We start from the raw sequence: 15,447 nt of genomic DNA on the forward strand, positions 1-15,447 counted from the left end.
CTCAGCAGTACCAACCGGCTGCTGTGTCGTCCTCAGCTCACAGGCCTCATTGGATGCGGATACAGAGGGGCATGTGGTCAGCACACTGCTCTCCCAGCCAGCTGTCAGCTTACGAGACTGGAGTCACTATTCCTCAATCAAGTAGCTCCTCAGTTTGCCTCACAAGGGAAGAGTACACCCCGTTTGTCAACAGCACTCGGCATACTAGATGGTCACCCACCCAAGTGCTAGCCCAGCCTGACAGTGCTTAACTTTGGTGATCTGACAGGAATTGATGTGACCACTGTGGCAAGGCCATTGGCTATGCTGGTTCCTCAGGGCGGAAAAGATTCAAAGGGACTCAGTCTGCTAGGAAAGTGCTTGTGACAGTGTTCTGGGATATGCACGATGTGTTGTTGGTGGTCTTTGCCGAACACGGGACCGCTGTGAATCCTGCAGCCTACATTAAAACTCTTGTTAAGTTGCATCATGTCTTTCATGACAAATGCCACAATGTTAAAGCTGATGATGAAACTTCTTTATGACAATGCACGCCCCCCCCCCCCCCTCCCCATCTTGCTGCTCCTCTTTGTGAGCAAATTGTCAAATTTGGGTGGGAGGTACTCCAGCATCCACCATACAATCTGGACCCTGCACCATCAGATTTTCATCTGTTTCGTCCAATGAAGAGATTTATGGATGAACAACACTGTGCAGCAGATGTGGAAGCAAAATCGGCAGTCTGCAGATGGCTATACTTCAACCAAACAGACTTTTATGGACAGGGCATATTGAAATTGGTACCACAATGTTGGTGATATGTAGAAAAGTAGGTAAAACATGTAAGTTCATTTATAATTTTTTGTTACCTATTAAACTTATTGATAATAAAATCATTGTGCATTACTTTTCGATCATCCCTTGTGGATCCTTACTGGCAAACTTTCACATATTTGTTGAGTCATTATTATGTCACCTGCAGACAAAAGAAAGTAAATATATTCTGTGGCGATCTTAATATTAATTTTCTGAAAGATTCAAATAAAAGAGATGACTTGGGAATGTTGCATAACACGTACAACATGTGTTTTGTTGTTAACTACACCAGAATTACACAAGACAGCAGTACACTAATAGAAAACATTTATTAGGTGAACACTTAGTGGTATAAGTGTTTATGTAGAAGTGAATGGCCTCTCTGACTATAATGTACAATTAGATTTACAAAACATTGTATCTGATTACAGTGCAGTGATATAATTTAAAACAGTAGAATAATTACTGAACAGACAACTGAAACACCTCTAACTTTTTTTGCATCTTTAACTTTTGTTGTCATTATAAGTGGTGTGTGATATTGCATCAACAGTTATCACAAGATTAGTCTAATTATAACTGACTGAAATGAATTTTTTGTGCCATACATGTTTTCCTTTATTATTTGAAAGGTATCATCATTGGCAAATTTAGTCAGTGCTGCGACATTTGTGTTTGTTCTGCAATTGTTATGTGTATTGCCATTCACAGTTTCATTTGAACAGCACTGGTAAATGGACACTCATGTGCATCATGATGTTTTGGATCCAAAAGCAAAAATACTTTTGCTCAATTCACCATGTTCTATCAAGTTCCTATTACCATTGGTTTGGAACTCATGTCTTCTCTTTAATAGATGCCTCATTCCATTTGAGATTTTCTATTCTTTTTCTTCTCAGTAGCTGCAAAATTTTTTGCTATTTGGCTAAGTACCTTTGTACATGACTATGTAACAATCATTTTCCAGGATGGTGAATTATTGCTTATTTTAATGTGATACACCTCCCTTGAGTATGTTCATATCAAGTTTTGTATATAGTTTGTCTAAAAACAAAGATGATGAGACTTATCAAACAAAAGCACTGGCAGATCGATAGACACACAAACAAACACAAACATACACACAAAATTCGAGCTTTCGCAACCCCTGGTTGCTTCGTCAGGAAAGAGGGAAGGAGAGGGAAAGATGAAAGGATGTGGGTTTTAAGGGAGAGGGTAAGGAGTCATTCCAATCCCGGGAGCGGAAAGACTTACCTTAGGGGGAAAAAAGGACAGGTATAAACTCGCACACACACACATATCCATCCGCACATACACAGACACAAGCAGACAATGAAAATGTCTGCTTGTGTCTGTGTATGTGCGGATGGATATGTGTGTGTGTGCGAGTGTATGCCTGTCCTTTTTTCCCCCTAAGGTAAGTCTTTCCGCTCCCGGGATTGGAATGACTCCTTACCCTCTTCCTTAAAACCCACATCTTTTCATCTTTCCCTCTCCTTCCCTCTTTCCTGATGAAGCAACCGTTGGTTGCGAAAGGTCGAATTTTGTGTGTATGTTTGTGTTTGTTTGTGTGTCTATCGAGCTGCCAGCGCTTTTGTTTGGTAAATCTCATCATCTTTGTTTTTAGATATATTTTTCCCACGTGGAATGTTTCCCTCTATTATATTTGTATATAGTTTTATTCTGATAACTTTATTATGATAATTTGCAGTATGAAAATGGTTTAGAAACATCACATACTGTGCATTTCTTTATAGGTTAATGATAATCAGTAGTTAAGATATCGTAGGGAGTTGAAGGAATTGTCAAAAATGGGTGACTGTAATTTGTTTTAAACCTATTTATATTAACTTTATGACTCCTCCAAATAGACTATGCATCACTTTCTATGGTTCAGAGTGGAGATTTTTATTCTGGTGCAAAAGACTTTTAACACGTTATACTTTTACTACATCAGATAGGAGATTGGAAATTCCCAGATATTCAAAACTAAAGTAATAGAGATCATTATTAGTAACTTCTTCTATTAAAGGATATTACCATTTTCCAGTTTAATTGTATTATGAGCACAGTCTTTTACTTCATACAGTCAGCTGATTTTGGCAATTTGCAGTTTTCAGGTGCTTACTTGTAACATGTATAGCTGCCATTTAAATGTATAACTGTTGTCATAGCAGGCTTGTACAAGACTTAACAATTCAGACTTGTTGATTATTTAATGAATACAGCTCCTGTAGTGGCATATGTATATAAATTCTTTTGGTAAATTAAGTTTTCGAAATGAAACTTCCAGTGTGTCTGAAATGGTTAACTTATATTCATTGTATATGCCACTTTTGACACAGTGAGACATGGAGCGGAAATGCAAAACGCATGAACAACTATTAGTTGCTCAACAGGTAATGGAGAGATGCATTGTAAGAATTACTATGAGAAAAGGAAAGCAAACAAATGGATCAGGGAACAGGGGAGTGGAATACATAATTATAATTGAACTGAAAGAGATGGAGGTAGTGAGGCCTGATGAGATGAATCGACCATAAATGGCCTAAGGAAATTTTGTGCTGGAATACAAAAGTTGTGAAGAGATGGCAGTGATGGTGTAGTAAAAAATGGTGGTTGATCTTAGAAAACCAGCATGAGCAACATGGATAAACAATGCTGAAGACCATGATACATGGAAAAGTCCAGAGAAGACATTTATCCAGCAGTGGTGGTCAAATGGTTGATCTCTTTCTCTGACAGTATACTGACATGTTCCACGGTATTACAAATTTTGTGTATGTGATCTGTGGTAGCATTGTTCCTTGAATTTTTATTGCAGACAGGTGTTCCCTCTGCCGGCACTGAATAATAAAATATCATGAACTAGTAGGTATATTGTTACAGAATTACTATTTATAGAGTAATTACTTTTGGATTACAGAAGATCATTCACTGGAAAAATCTAAAAGCATTTACATTCCACCAAAACTTTCATAAAACACCTATAGACTAACTGCCATAATGGGTATTTTAACTTGCTAATTTTCCCCTCACAATATACTGAGTTGTAGTAATAGATTCATATGATGTTAATAATGAAGCATTTGCCACAAAATCTATGCTGTTTTAAATGCTCCCAATTTATAAGTAGATCCTAGCATCATCATACCTTTAAAGGTATGAAATAGATTCCCTCAGTTGACCAGTGAGTTCCATAAAAAAAGATTGAGGAGGGACCTTATATGACATTGAAGAAGGGTGCTGTTGATTTAGCTACATACAGCATATGTTTTGTGTAATTGTGTGGTGTTTGATCTTAGTTGGGTTGTATGTTTCAACATTTTTTGTATAACATTGTTTGTATTTTATACACCTAAAACATACATTTTTTTTAATTTCTCACACAGGAAATGAAATGGAAGCACAGGGATATTTTGTGCAGGAGAATGCTGAGGGCAAGAAAGGGAGAAGTGGCGAACGCAACAGATCTTTGCGGTGAGAATCTTTTGTGGTACAAAATGTTTGACATATTCTGAAAAGAAAGGAAAAACAAGTCTGGTTGCTCATTTAATTCTTCAGTACACTAATTTCCCTCATGACTCAGATTTTAGTAGCTATTTCTAAATTTTTAGTGCTCTTGATTATGTTAAGACGGAAAAGACTAAACAAGAGAACATACTTCTCCCGAAAAAACTTTTACTTAGCAACTGATACCTTTTATTGTTTGAATGTAGCATCAATAACACATCAGTAGTGCCATTGTAATTGATCAGAAAACTTGCTGAAACCATTCAGATATCTATAAAATGATCATGTAAACTTGCCATAGGTAATTCAAATGCTAGGTTACAGTTTACTAAGAAAATTTATAAATTATGTGTATGAAATAGTTCTCAGGTGGGACATTGTTGAGTATTCATTATGCACCTACAGTCTTTTTCTGAGTTTTCCTTAACAGAAATTATTAAAGTTAGTAGAAGATATGTGGGTGTGCTTGATTGGCTGGAGAGAATATCAGAAATTATGAATAAGGACGCCATGAGAAGGATCGAAACCAAATGTTCTTTTATTACTGAACTGAGGAAACACTGTGTAACAAATTTTGCATCTTTGCTGGTATACCCATATCATCATGTAAAATGTTCACTGCTATACCACTGGCATTGTAAATCAAGACCACCATCATATATAGCTGTGAAGAAGTTTCAGAACACATCAAAGGACAGCTTATGACACCAGTTAATTGATTGAGTGCTAACGAGGTCAAGATTACAAGTCTCTGCCTTTATATAGGTCATTGCTTTTGCATGTGTGCATACACACTGTGACAGAATGAAGCAGAGTACTGCAGAATATCAAGATATTTCTAGGACAGAGACCAGAAACTATTCAATAATCTACACATAATCAAAGTAATTACTAAATCAATATGCTGTATTAATGAAAAAATAAAAATGGGGTTCCAGGAAAAATGGATAGGCAAGATGAAAATAAAATCCAAATAGCAAAAGTAAATGAAGTAGGCAAAAAGGTGCATATCTATATGTAGCAGTCTTTAAGTTTTGGATCTACTTTTACATTTTTAGTAATAAAAGTTTCGATATAATTTCATATTTTTGAAAAGAAAGAAAATCTGCTATAATTGAAAGAACACAGAATCAATTACTGACATGTTTATTGATCACACCATGAAAATACAAGTCCAATTCACAAGCCAAAGTCCATTCCAATAAATAGTGTCCTATTAGTCTGGCCAAGCGTAGACAATGAATGATAGCAATATACCAAAATGCTAATCCAGAATTCAGAGCATTGTTGTAACTCTCGATCATTGGCATCGGTGGCAGCGTAGCACAGCTAAGTGAGATAAACTGGCAGCAGTGACCTGGATGCTTGTTTAAAAAAGGCCGCTCATAGTATTTGCACCTGCATGACTGTAGTAGTGGCTAAAAGTGAGACTCGCTTCCACGTTGCGATGGTTAGTCCTCTGTTGTATCAAAGTTGGCCTGTCTGGCCAGCTGGCGTGTCTGCCTGAAATGCTGTGGCTAGTGTAGTTGTTGTTAATCTCTTTGGCAGACTGGCCAAGGTAGCCATAGCCGAGCACGGTGGTTTCATTGTTCAGACTATCTTGCTTCTCATATCTGGCTATGATGTGGAGTGGCAGTAACTGCACCCTTCCACCCCTATCCCTTCGTGAGGGGGGGGGGGGAGGGGGTGGCTACCCGGGCCCTGGTGGCAATTAAAGTTCTATGGGTTCCTGATGTGGGTAATGTTGATTTTCTCCGGCATTCTGGTGTCGTCTCCCAGTGCTCGATCGTCCATGTCCCACAATAGCTGTTGGCTGGCTGGGGTAAGACTGTAGGGCTGAAAGTAGCGTGGGTGGAACTGCTGACAGCTCCTAGGAGGTGCAGCTCTGGGTGCAGGGACATGGTCACTGAAAGGTGGCAGAGCCATCGCTGGTTCGGGGCTCTCCAGCGAAGACGGTTCCTGAGGCTGCTCAGGAGCAACCTGGCTGATGGAAGACGGCTGCTGGGAGTCAGTGAACAGTGATGGCAGGTCCCATAGAGGCTCCAGAAGGGGATGAGCATTGGTCGATGAAAACAAAGGACAGTGTAAGTCTGCAGGAGACATGTTGATATTGAGGATGATAAAAGATCCCGGATATGTGGAGGCTAGGTGGAAAGGGCTGAGGTGGAAGGGGAGCCATATACTGGTTGTGAGACTGGAGGTGGGAATGGTGGGTCTGTTGAGGGATGTCACCATGGCGTAGGTGAAGTTGAATGGTGTGGCAGATGACTTCCTGGTCCCCCACATGGATGAAGACCTTCTGCCCCCACTGATGAATGATGGTGACCAGGAGCCGGGATGACTATTGTCCTACCCCGGTGCCCACACTGGTGTTTCTGTCCGGTACCTGCTGAATGACAGCGCTGGCGAGTGGTCGGGCTGCAGGGTAAATGTAAGAGGATCCGGTGTTGGCATCTGTCAAGGAGCTGGACTTTTCTTGCCCATCAGCGTGGACCTGTACAAACTCAAGAACAGACGTAGCACGTCTTCAGTTGACTGTTGCTACCTATACACGTAACAAAAAAAGTTTTGCATCACCTCAGTTCTCAGAGTTCCGGAACCTGTACAGAAAACTGGAATAGAGATCAACATAGACATCATTTTTACCCTTTTTATTGCTCAGGAAAACCAGCAAACCTTCAGAGGTGGTGGTCCAGATTGCTGTACACACTGGTACCTCTAATACCCAGTAGCATGCCCTCTTGCATTGATGCATGCCTGTATTCGTCATTGCATACTATCCACAAGTTCATCAAGGCACTGTTGGTCCAGATTGTCCCGCTCCTCAGCAGCAATTTGGCATAGATCCCTCAGAGTGGTTGGTGGGTCACCGTCGTCCATAAACAGCCCTTTTCAATGTATCCCAGGCATGTTTGATAGTGTTCGTGTCTGGAGAACATGCTGGCCACTCTAGTGGAGCGATGTCATTATCCTAAAGGAAGTCATTCACAAGATGTGCACGATGGGGGCATGAATTGTCGTCCAGGAAGATGAATGCCTCGCCAATATGCTGCCAATTTGGCTGCACTATCATTTAGAGAATGGCATTCATATATCGTACAGCCGTTATGGTGCCTTCCACGACTGCCAGTGTCGCACGTCGGCCCCACATAATGCCACCCTGAAACATCAGGGAACATCGACCTTGCTGCACTCGCTGAACAGTGTGTCTAAGGCTTTCAGCCCAACCGGGTTTCCTCCAAACACGTCTCCGATGATTGTCTGGTAGAAGGCATATGCCACTCATCGATGGTTAGAATATAATGAGAGAATGTGATGCCAATCCTGAGTGGTCTATTTCGGCATGTTGTTGGGCTCATCTGTACTGCACTGCATGGTGCTGTGGCTGCAAAGATGGGTATCGCCAAGGATGTCGGGAGTGAAGTTGCGCATGATGCAGCCCATTGCGCACAGTTTGAGTCGCAACACATTGTCCTGTGGCTGCACGTAAAGCATTATTCAACATGGTGATGTTGCTGTCAGGGTTCCTCCGAGCCATAATCCGTAGGTAGTAAAACTCATGTCTTGAGGAGGTGAGTAGTTTTGTCCAGAATCTTGCCTTCCGGATTGAACAGTGCGACCAGTGGCTTGTAGTCAGTGATGAGTTGAAAGGTATTTCCATAGAGATAAACAAGTTGTTTTTTTTTCTTTTTTTCCTTAGTGTCAACATGATTGCCAATTCTTCTTTCTCTATTTGCAAATTTCCCTGCTGTGCAGCATTCGATGACTTGGATGCAAAAGTGATGGCCTGTTATGATTCATCAGCATTTTTGTTACTGTGTACTGCCTCCACGCTATGGTCTGAAGCATTGGCTATGGATTTACGACTAGAATTTTTGGAGAGTCCTGGTGTAAGGGAAGCTGTAGATGTGCCTCATCTGGGTTGATTTTGGAGAAGTGCCTGTCCCGACTTGATCTTGTGAGAAGTTCCTCCAGCCTAGGAATGGGATCTGTGTCCCCCTCCATTTGAGAGCTGACAGTCACTTTGAAGTCTCCAAAGAGCCATAAATTCCTGGATGGTTTTTTGACCACAACCAGCATCATGGCGCATTTGCTGATGGTGATAAGTTCTGTAACATTTGACTGAGCCAACTGGTCAGTTTCTCCTTTACCTGGGCCTGAAGGGACATCAGCACCAGGCTGGCCCTATAAAAGTGCTGTTTCTCCGTTTGCTTGAGCATTATGTGAGCTTCGAGAAACTTGGCTTTTTCGAATCTGGGAGCAAAAATTTGGCGGTAGGCATTGCATAACTTGTCTGGTTCTTTAAATTGGCATTATTCAACACTTTTTACAGGATCTTAGATTGAGAAGGCAAAACTTTGAAAGGCATCTAGGACAAATAAAGTTTCTGTGATATTACTGTTCACTAGTAAGAAAGTTATTTCTGGCCTATGTTCATGTACAAAGCCAAGACAGTGATTTGGCCCTTCCATGGAATTCGCCGTTGTTGTAGCTGACAGTTTGCCGCTGTGTGGGAGTCATCTTTCGTTATCCCAGTCCGACATTGGTTGGCCAATTGTTTCAACTCACTACAGCACCAGCATCCATCTGTAGCTGGATTGCCTTTTCCTTAATTCTAATGTCAATAAAAAGCTTGGCCAGTGATCATCTACTTTACTCATTCTTCCTAACATCCATAGGTGTGCTTTGCTGGGGAAAAGGAAAAGTGCGTTTTTACTCTGCAGACAGATGGTATGTGCCCCTGTTGGTCCCAAATGTTGCAAAAGCTCCATTTGTCTGGGCAGTCATCCTGACAATGTTTCTTAAAACAATCAGAGCATGACAGAAGTGGGCCCCTGTTTCTGGACTTTGTTTTGGAGTTTTGCCACCAGTACAGAGTTTTTGCAACCTACCATTGCTGGCGAGATTGAATTGTGGCTATTTCATCATCCTGGTCTCGCATATACAGCTTTTCCAGGTCATGGTTTACTGCTGCAATGTTCTCCCATATTTCTAACTACATTCAAAACACCATGTGATTGTGTGAATGTGAGCACCTATTCTCACATGGGGTTAGCTAATGGCTGGGCATTGTGTTGGAACTGTTTATCCAGGGCTGATCGAATGATCATGTTTCACACCATGTCTTCTGTGTAAGACTCTCTATGTGTGGCCATCACAAAATGTGATTTTTTACTGAGCCCATGGTGTTTCGTTGCCCACGCCCTATGCAAGTGGTAGGAAGCTTCATGAACTGATGAAATTCTACCCATGCCGAAACATGATAGTGCTGCCAGCAATATGCACTGAGAAAAAGCTAACACTGAAAGCTCTGTCAATGGTGCTAATTTACCCAGAAGTATATAATTTGAGATTTGCAACACGAGAGAAAAAGTGATTTGTTGATGACTTGATCTCCTACCTTAAAAGTTGTGCGGTTGTCCTGAATATGATTTTCATACAAACCCCATTCCTCAGTGGCTTCGTCATACGAAGGAAAGCATGGTGACTGCGGCTGCTGTTGCTGTAACAGGGGATCCTGAAACTTCCTGGCAGATTAAAACTGTGTGCCAGACCGAGACTTTAACTTGGGACCTTTACCTTTTGCGGGCAAGTGCTGTACCATCTGAACTACCAAAGCATGACTCACAACCCATCTTCACTGCTTTAATTCTGCCAGTACCTCATCCCTACTTTTCAAACCTCACAGAAGCTCTCCCGGAGACCTTGCGGAGCTAGAACTTCTGGAAGAAAGGATATTGTGGAGACGTGGCTTATCCTCAGCCTGGGGGATGTTTCAGAATGAAATTTTCACTCTACAGTTGAGTGTGTGCTAATACGAAACTTTCTGGCAGATTAAAACTGTGTACCAGACTGAGACTCAAACTCGGGACCTTTACCTTCCGTGGGCAAGTGATCTATCATCTGAGCTACCCAAGCACGACTGAAGACCAATCCTCAAAGCTTTAATTCTGCCAGTACCTCATGTCCTACCTTGCAGTCTCGTCTCCTACCTTCTAATCTACCAGGAAGTTTCATATCAGTGCACAGAGTGAAAATTTAATTCTGGAAACATCCTCCAGGCTGTGACTAAGCCATGTCTCCACAATATCCTGTATTCCAGCAGTGCTAGTTCTGCAAGGTCTGTTGGAGAGCTTCTGTGAAGTTTGGAAGGTAGTGACAGGTGCTGGCAGAATTAAAGCTGTGAGGACAGGTCTACATCTACATCTACATCTACACCTATATCCATACTCCGCAAGCCACCTGACGGTGTGTGGCGGAGGGTACCTTCAGTACCTCTATCGGTTCTCCCTTCTATTCCAGTCTCGTATTGTTCGTGGAAAGAAGGATTGTCGGTATGCCTCTGTGTGGGCTCTAATCTCTCTGATTTTATCCTCATGGTCTCTTCGCGAGATATACGTAGGAGGGAGCAATATACTGCTTGACTCTTCAGTGAAGGTATGTTCTCGAAACTTTGACAAAAGCCCGTACCGAGCTACTGAGCGTCTCTCCTGCAGAGTCTTCCACTGGAGTTTATCTATCATCTCCGTAACGCTTTTGCGATTACTAAATGATCCTGTAACGAAGCGCGCTGCTCTCCGTTGGATCTTCTCTATGTCTTGTATCAACCCTATCTGGTACGGATCCCACACTGCTGAGCAGTATTCAAGCAGTGGGCGAACAAGCGTACTGTAACCTACTTCCTTTGTTTTCGGATTGCATTTCCTTAGGATTCTTCCAATGAATCTCAGTCTGGCATCTGCTTTACCGACAATCAACATTATATGATCATTCCATTTTAAATCACTTCTAATGCGTACTCCCAGATAATTTATGGTATTAACTGCTTCCAGTTGCTGACCTGCTATTTTGTAGCTAAATGATAAAGGATAAGTCCTGCTTGGGTAGCTTAGATTGTAGAGCACTTGCCTGCGAAAGGAAAAGGTCCTGAGTTTGAGTCTCAGTCTGGCACACAGTTTTAATCTGCCAGGAAGTTTCGTATCAGCTTGCACTCTACTGCAGAGTGAAAATTTCATTCAGGGCATCATAATTTGCGTTTGAGCCATGATCGCCCTGTGGGTCTGTGCTTGCACCTACATCATTTTCTTTTGCTGAGCCATCCGTTGAGTGATCACTTGAACAATATGGTCATATGCCTGAGTTGACTCCCATTATTAGGCTGTGCCAGTTTCTGTGTTATGACAGAAAGAACACAAATCACGTACTGACACACAGTTATTACTCACACCATAAAAATGCAAGTCCAGTTCACAACCCAAAGTCCATTCTGATTAACAGTGTGCAGATAGTCCAGCCAAACGTAGACGGTGAATGGCGCAATACACCATAATGCTAGTCCAGAATTCAGAGCATGGCCATAACTCTCTATTGTTGGTGTCAGTAGCAGCATAGCACAGCAAAGTGAGATAAACTGACTGTAGTGGCCTGCATTCTGCTTTAAATAAGGCCCCTTGTTGTATTTGTGTTTGCATGGTGGTTGCCAAAGGCAAGACTCACTTCCAGGTCATGAGTATTCGCTCTTTTTTTGGCTGTACTGAAGTCAACCTGTCTGTCCAGGTGGTGAATTTTGCTGCCATGCTGTGGCTGTTGTTGGTGTTGTTGTTGTTAATGTTAATCCCTTGGCAGATTGGCTGAGGTGCCAGTGTTGGACACGGTGCTGTTGCTGCTCGGACTGTCTTACTTCTCATATCCAGCTACAATGTGAAGTGGCAGTCACCGCAGTATCCATAATTTATTATGAATGCATCATAGTATAGTACTGAAAATGTCGTGTTGGGGGAGGCGGGGTGTAGAGGCATATTTCTTAGAGGAAGGAAGTGGGCAATTCAGAGTGCCTTGAACTGTTGAATTAGGAATACTCATTACTCACATCAGTGAAAAAGGAAGGCTGTAAATGAAACATAGTCTTTGTTATGTTTCTAAATCCATTGTGCTTAGGTGTCAAGTGACTGTAATTGTAGCGTAGTACAGACAACAGAGTAGTGCCCACTTTTGGAGACACTACTTGCATCTGTACTATATTTAAGACTCATTAATTACTTTACTGATGGACGTCCATGAATGTGGTACATTTACACAGTCTAATAATAATAATAATAATAATAATAATAAACCCCGTGGAGGCCCGGGAAAAGAATAGGCCTCCGGTATGTTCTGCCAGTTGTAAAAGGCGACGAAAAGAACAAACCACTAATAGGGCTAACCCCCCCTTTTAGTGTGATTACTTGGTTCAGGACAGAACTAAAGAAGCCTCGGACAAGCGCCGTCATGGTCGGGGACGACGCTTGAACCCTATGCCCGCCCACAATGGTAACGACACTGCTAGCCAACTGGAAAATAGAGGTGTTTTGCAGGATATGCTTCCTGCAACCACCCTAGAAGGAAAACAAAGACAGAGGATGAGATGGTCAGATGAAGTTAATAGACACCTCATGTTCTGTTATTACCAAGCAACAAACCTAGGAACCAACACAACTGGATACAGATCACAAGTATACACAACATTTATTACCAGATACCCGGAATTAAAATTTTTAGCAGAACAACGACTAGCTGATCAGATCCATGTAATAATAAAAAATAACAGGATACCCCAGTCAGAATTGGAAAACATCAAACAACAAGTACATCAAATACTGGAACAAAAAAAGGTGCAATTAGAAGAAGAAGAAAATACAGTAATGGACTCGAACATCCCAGAGAAAACAAACAAAGAACAAAACGCGTCAGTTAAACAATCAGAGGAAAACGAAATCTTAAGACCGCCACCAGAACAAGCACAAATAGAACACGAAGTGACACACACGTTAGATATAGAAGAAAAATTTCAGCTGACATATATAGAATACAAAGACCATTCTTGCATAGACCACCAAATAACCCACAAGTCGAAACAACAATAACAACTATCAACACAATCATACACAACAAAATAAATGAAAATACAACTATGGAAGAGTTACAACTACTGGTTTATGTAGGAGCACTCACTACACTAAATATACACACTAGGCAGAGAACAGAACCAACCAACACACAGAAGAAACCCACAAAACCAGCATGGCAACACAGGCTACAGATCAGAATAGAAAAACTGAGAAAAGACATCGGACAGCTAACACAATTTATAAGAAATGAAATATCAGACAGAAAACGAAAAAGTTTAGGTAAAATCTCACAACAAGAAGCAATAGAGCAATTAGATGAAAAGAAGCAGAAATTACAAGCATTGGCCAAACGCCTTAGAAGATACAAAAAAAGTGAAAATAGAAGGAAACAAAACCAAACATTCAACACAAACCAAAAGAGATTTTACCAAACAACAGATAACACACACATTAAAATAGACAATCCACCAAACATAACAGACATGGAACACTTCTGGAGCAACATACGGTCAAACCCGGTACAACATAACAGGCATGCACGGTGGATACAAGCAGAAACATACTCATACAAGATGATACCACAAATGCCTGAAGTGATAATTTTGCAACATGAAGTCACCCGAGCAATTAATTCTACACACAATTGGAAAGCCCCTGGAAATGATAAAATAGCAAATTTCTGGCTAAAGAAGTTCACCTCAACACATTCACATCTAACTAAATTATTTAACAGTTACATTGCAGACCCATACACATTCCCTGATACACTTACACATGGAATAAACTATCTGAAACCTAAAGATCAAGCAGACACAGCAAACCCAGCTAAATATCGCCCCATAACGTGCCTACCAACAATCTACAAAATATTAACTTCAGTCATTACACAGAAATTAATGACACATACAACACAGAACAAAATTATAAATGAAGAACAAAAAGGCTGCTGCAAAGGAGCATGAGGATGTAAAGAGCAACTGATAATAGATACAGAGGTGACATATCAAGCTAAAACTAAACAAAGGTCGCTACACTACGCATACACTGATTACCAAAAAGCTTTTGATAGTGTACCCCACTCATGGTTACTACAGATATTGGAAATATACAGAGTAGATCCTAAATTGATACAGTTCCTAAACATAGTAATGAAAAACTGGAAAACCACACTTAATATCCAAACAAATTCAGATAATATCACATCACAGCCAATACAGATTAAGTGTGGAATATACCAAGGAGACTCATTAAGTCCTTTCTGGTTCTGTCTTGCTCTGAACCCACTATCCAACATGCTAAATAATACAAATTATGGATATAATATTACTGGAACATACCCACACAAAATCATACATTTGCTATACATGGATGATCTAAAACTACTGGCAGCAACCAATCAACAACTCAACCAATTACTAAAGATAACAGAAGTATTCAGCAATGATATAAATATGGCTTTTGGAACAGACAAATGTAAGAAAAATAGCATAGTCAAGGGAAAACACACTAAACAAGAAGATTACATATTGAATAACCACAGTGACTCCATAGAAGCGATGGAAGAAACAGATGCCTATAAATATCTAGGATACAGACAAAAAATAGGAATAGATAATACAAATATTATAGAAGAACTAAAAGAAAAATATAGACAAAGACTAACAAAAATACTGAAAACAGAATTGACAGCAAGAAACAAAACAAAAGCCATAAATACTTACGCTATACCAATATTGACCTACTCATTTGGAGTAGTGAAATGGAGTAACACAGACCTAGAAGCACTCAATACACTTACACGTTCACAATGCCACAAATATAGAATACATCACATACATTCAGCAACAGAAAGATTCACATTAAGCAGAAAGGAAGGAGGAAGGAGATTCATCGACATAAAAAACCTACATTATGGACAGGTAGACAATTTAAGAAAATTCTTTCTAGAACGAGCAGAAACTAGCAAAATACACAAAGCAATCACTCATATAAATACATCGGCTACGCCACTGCAATTTCATAACCACTTCTACATCCCTCTAGACCACATAACATCAACAGATACGAAGAAAGTAAATTGGAAAAAGAAAACACTACATGGCAAGCACCCGTATCATCTAACACAGCCACACATCGATCAAGACGCATCCAACACATGGCTAAGAAAAGGCAATATATATAGTGAGACGGAAGGATTCATGATTGCAATACAGGATCAAACAATAAACACCAGATATTACAGCAAGCATAT

General features: G+C 40.6%; 1 protein-coding gene across 5 annotated transcripts in view; it reads left to right on the forward strand.

Moving 5' to 3' along the window:
- The window catches only part of LOC126095716 (gastrula zinc finger protein XlCGF17.1-like), an 83,232-nt gene that overhangs the window by 49,951 nt on the left and 17,834 nt on the right, over window positions 1–15,447 (forward strand). For all 5 annotated transcript variants that reach the window (XM_049910467.1, XM_049910469.1, XM_049910466.1 and 2 more), the window contains one exon: window positions 4,188–4,275. In XM_049910467.1, the coding sequence (XP_049766424.1) occupies window positions 4,188–4,275 (88 nt within the window). The remainder of the gene's footprint in view (window positions 1–4,187; window positions 4,276–15,447) is intronic.

This window comes from Schistocerca cancellata, chromosome 8, assembly GCF_023864275.1.
Source record: "Schistocerca cancellata isolate TAMUIC-IGC-003103 chromosome 8, iqSchCanc2.1, whole genome shotgun sequence".
NCBI lineage: Eukaryota > Metazoa > Arthropoda > Insecta > Orthoptera > Acrididae > Schistocerca > Schistocerca cancellata.